The sequence below is a fragment of the Mirounga leonina genome, unplaced genomic scaffold, assembly GCF_011800145.1.
Source record: "Mirounga leonina isolate KUSES-001 unplaced genomic scaffold, KU_Mleo_1.0 Mir_101414, whole genome shotgun sequence".
NCBI lineage: Eukaryota > Metazoa > Chordata > Mammalia > Carnivora > Phocidae > Mirounga > Mirounga leonina.
Window position 1 is genome coordinate 627,874 of NW_023270121.1, and position 3,894 is coordinate 631,767.

Sequence of the window (3,894 nt, forward strand, 5' to 3'; positions counted from 1 at the left end):
TCTAGACACACCATGGTGAGACATCTAGATATATCTCCTGAGCTAGGCCCCAGCGCATTGAAGTCTGAATTCTCCGAAGAGGAGCACAAAAATAATACCAAAAAGGGCTATTTTGTTAGAACCAACAAAAGACCAAGAACTGTGGGAGTGGTACTCACTTGGATAAATATAACTTTAAAGGGGGGAGAAAAGAGTTTCCAGACAGTAGTCAAAGGAGCAGGGTTTACCTCACCAGGGACTCAAGAGAAATCAGTGGGTTTTTGCTACCTTGAGGACTCACATCAGCAATGAAAACAGAATCAGAACCCAGAAGAAGGTTAAGTATGCCTAGCTGACATGGCACTAGATCAGGGGAGAAGTACTGCAAATATCAAAGAAATGACAAGGTGGGAGCCAACTATTTTTGCCCTTTGGACAAAATGTAAACATAGGTGAAAACTCTCTTTGGTCCTTCCCAAGTACCTGATGGAGTTGCATAGTAGGCAGCCCAACACAGTTCCACACCTCATCTATTCCACTCAGCTGCCCTGTAAGGTAAGCATTATTCCCCATTTCACAGAAAAGAAAATTGACTTTTTTTTAAAGATTTTTTATTTATTTATTTGACACAGAGAGAGAACACAAGCAGGGGGAGTGGGAGAGGGAGAAGCAGGCTTCCCCCTGAGCAGGGAGCCCGATACGGCACTCGATCCCAGGACCCTGGGATGGACCTGAACCGAAGGCAGACGCATAACGACTGAGCCACCCAGGCGCCCCAAGAAAATTGACTTTTAAAAGGTATGTATCGGGGCGCCTGGGTGGCTCAGTTGGTTGGGTGACTGCCTTCGGCTCAGGTCATGATCCCAGAGTCCCGGGATCGAGTCCCACGTCAGGCTCCCTGCTCGGCAGGGAGTCTGCTTCTCCCTCTGACCCTCCTCCCTCTAATGCTCTCTGTCTCTCATTCTCTCTCTCGCAAATAAATAAAATCTTAAAAAAAAAAAAATTTAAAAGGTATGTATCTCGGGGCACCTGGGTGGCTTAGTCGGTTAAGCATCTGCCTTCGACTCAGGTCATGATCCCAGGTTTCTGGGATGGAGTCCAGCATTGGGTTCCCTGCTCGGCAGGGAGCCTGCTTCTCCCTCTCCCTCTGCTGCTCCCCCTGCTTGTTCTCTCTCTCTGTAAAAATAAATAAAATCTTTAAAAAACAAAATAAAAATAAATAAAAGGAATGTATCTGTAATAAAGGGTTTATTCTTCCACTTAAAACTGGAAAATTCTTTTTTTTTTTTAAAGATTTTATTTATTTATTCATGAGAGATAGAGAGAGAGAGAGGCAGAGGGAGAAGCAGGCTTCCCACGGAGCAGGGAGCCCGATGCGGGACTCGATCCCAGGACCCTGGAATCATGACCTGAGCCGAAGGCAGACGCTTAACCATCTGAGCCACCCAGGCGCCCCAAAACTGGAAAATTCTTAAAGTTCACTCTTAAAGTTTGTTGAACCAGTATTATATACCTGTACTATATTTGGACTCCTTGAAAAATTGTTTTTGCTTCTAAAACTCCACATAAGAAGAAGAAAAAAGTCACATATTATCCAACTACAGAGAAATGGTACCCAATTAACACCCTGAGACATCTTATTTCTGATTGGGGGGGTCATATAATATATACATATGCTTTTAAATGAGACAATAATAAATGTATAGGTTGCTTTTTAATTGCTTTATTAACTTTACACTTTTTCATGCAACTGGGTGACTCTACTGTTGACAGAAACTTAGACTGGGTGCCAAGGCAATCTTCGATTGGAATCTGGTAACACAGAACCCACCTGACACATGAAAATTACATAAGGTTCACAGCAAACGAATCAGTAAAGGTATATCAGGAAAATGCAAGGAAAAAGAAAACAGTGTTGAATCACAGTATTAATCTCATGGAAAATGGCAGGAGTCAAGGCATAAGGCAAAATTCATCATGATGGTCATGGTGATTAGAGAGCTCCCCCATCAGGATACGCAGACAATTCCTCAACTGCAGCTCCCTAAGTTTTCTCCTGATTTCTCTCATCTCCTCCATGAACATTTCCATATCATCTCCATCTCCACCCATCCCATCATTGACCTGCCTATTGGGTATGGCCCATCGGAAATTTGGAGCAAGTCGGCGAGCCTGTCCCCGTCTATTATTTCCTGCAGGTTGGTGGCCTTCTCCCCCTCCCAAAGGGCGGTCTTCCTCTCCATTCTGCATGGGCTGCTCCATTTCTTCGTTTTCCTGGTGGATATTTGCCATGAGATTTTTTTTTTCCTGGTTGTTTTTCTTTGAACACAAGTAAGACAAAGGCAAGGAGAGAGACTGAATGCTTGGTGCACTGACCAGCAGGATTCAGAGCTCTGATATCTAAGGTTTTGTAAATTTTATTTTTTTTCCCACCTTAGGAGCTTCAGGCGTCCTCTAGGGGGCCTCCGAATCGAGCCCCTCCCTCCAGCTCTCTCTTTTTCCCTCCCTCCCCCGAAGCCCACCATTTTTCCTTTCCCAGGATTCTTTCCCCGAGCTCCGCAGGCACCAAAATGGAGGACTGGGGGGCAGGGGAATGGGGTGGATGAGGTAGATGGGAGGGGGGGTCTCAAACTGGGCTCTGCACCCGCCCCCCCTCCACTGTCCCCCGCACCGACCTGGGCCTATCCTTGCTGTCTCCTCCTTCTCCCGATTCTCGCCGTGAGTGCGCCGCCACGACACTTGACACCTACACCCGCAGACCTGCAGAGGGCCGGCGTGGAGGGAGCGGAGACTGTTGCGAAGCGCTTGGCGCCGACCGGCCACCACCTGGTCCTTTCCGGGTCCTTTCCGGGTCCCGGCCCCCCCGGCCGCCCCCCATCTGCATTCCCGCCCTCACACCTAGCCCCCCCATCCTGCCCCGGAGGTTCACCATTTTCCTGTAGGAACTTGGGGGTGATTTCCAGTCGCTCTTAGTTGCTCTGCTGCCCCCCCAACGGCCGCCCCAGCACCCCCACCCCAGGGGGCCACTACTGATGTGCCCAAGAATGCTGGGTGTGGAGAAAGCTGCCCGGGACCCGCTGCGCCGACCCCCTGCGCCGGCCTCCGGGGTAGGCCGACAGCTGCCTACCTGGCCTCGGCGCGCGGCCCCGGAGCCCTTACCTGCTCCGCTTTCCTCGGGCCCGATGCCAGCCCGCCAGGCGCAGGACCGCGGGGAGCCGGTACCCAGACGGGAGTGACGACTGCACCGAAGGCTGCGTCGCTCTGCAGCTCCAGGTCACGTGAGGGCCCCGCGTCACCAACGCGCTCGCCCCCCAACTCCAGCGGTTTGTGCGGCGGGAGTGCCTGCCTCCACCCCTCGCCTCACGCACAAGCGCAGGCAACCCCCTCCGCCTGCTTCTGCGCTGAGCCCCAGCGCGCACCGCCCTGTCACTCAGCTTGGTCCTCTCCTCCCTGCGGCTGGAGTTTACCCTTCTCTGGTTACCCGGGAAGGTCTGCAACACCCTCCACTCCTCCCACTCCCGCCCCGGGCCTTGAGTTTGTCCAGTTCTGCTTTCTCTCCCCTTCTCGCTGGCCGCACCCCCTCTTTCCCCCACCCACCCTCAAGTGCACCGCCACCATTGCCACTGCGTCCCCTGAATTCAGATCCCCAGGAAATTTAGAATGAGGGCTGGGGTGGGGTGGGAGCAGGGGACTTGTCGGAAAGAGGCCAGGAGACAGAGTGAATTCTTCCAAAGAATTTCTTTTATTTCCTTTTTTAAAAAAAAAAAAAATCAGCATGCCTCAAAAAATTAACAGTTGCGAGATTTCACTTTTGAAAGAAACGCTTCATCTTGCGGGATGAAAAAGCCACATTTACTCATTATATTCACCTGTATAACACAGAAAATATTTTCTGAGTTCCACACATTAACATCC

General features: G+C 50.7%; 1 protein-coding gene across 3 annotated transcripts; it reads right to left on the bottom strand.

Annotated features, from left to right (window-relative positions):
* Positions 1–1,686: 1,686 nt before the first annotated feature.
* On the bottom strand, positions 1,687–3,412 carry BEX3 (brain expressed X-linked 3). Of its 3 annotated transcripts, none has more exons than XM_035015013.1 (3): positions 3,107–3,412; positions 2,655–2,739; positions 1,687–2,298 (listed from the first exon to the last, which is right to left on the bottom strand). In XM_035015013.1, exon 3 carries the CDS (start codon positions 2,269–2,271, stop codon positions 1,933–1,935), a length of 339 nt encoding a protein of 112 aa, XP_034870904.1. In that variant the 5' UTR covers positions 2,272–2,298; positions 2,655–2,739; positions 3,107–3,412; the 3' UTR covers positions 1,687–1,932. The 3 variants fall into 3 exon arrangements, with proteins under 3 accessions (XP_034870904.1, XP_034870823.1, XP_034870953.1); XM_035014932.1 differs by having other exon boundaries at positions 3,139–3,411; XM_035015062.1 differs by having other exon boundaries at positions 1,687–2,253; positions 3,139–3,409.
* Between the last annotated feature and the right edge of the window lie 482 nt (positions 3,413–3,894).

Bases quoted from the DNA above. Each gene is read 5' to 3' on its own strand.
- BEX3 (XM_035015013.1), bottom strand. From the start codon at position 2,271: ATGGCAAATATCCACCAGGAAAACGAAGAAATGGAGCAGCCCATGCAG.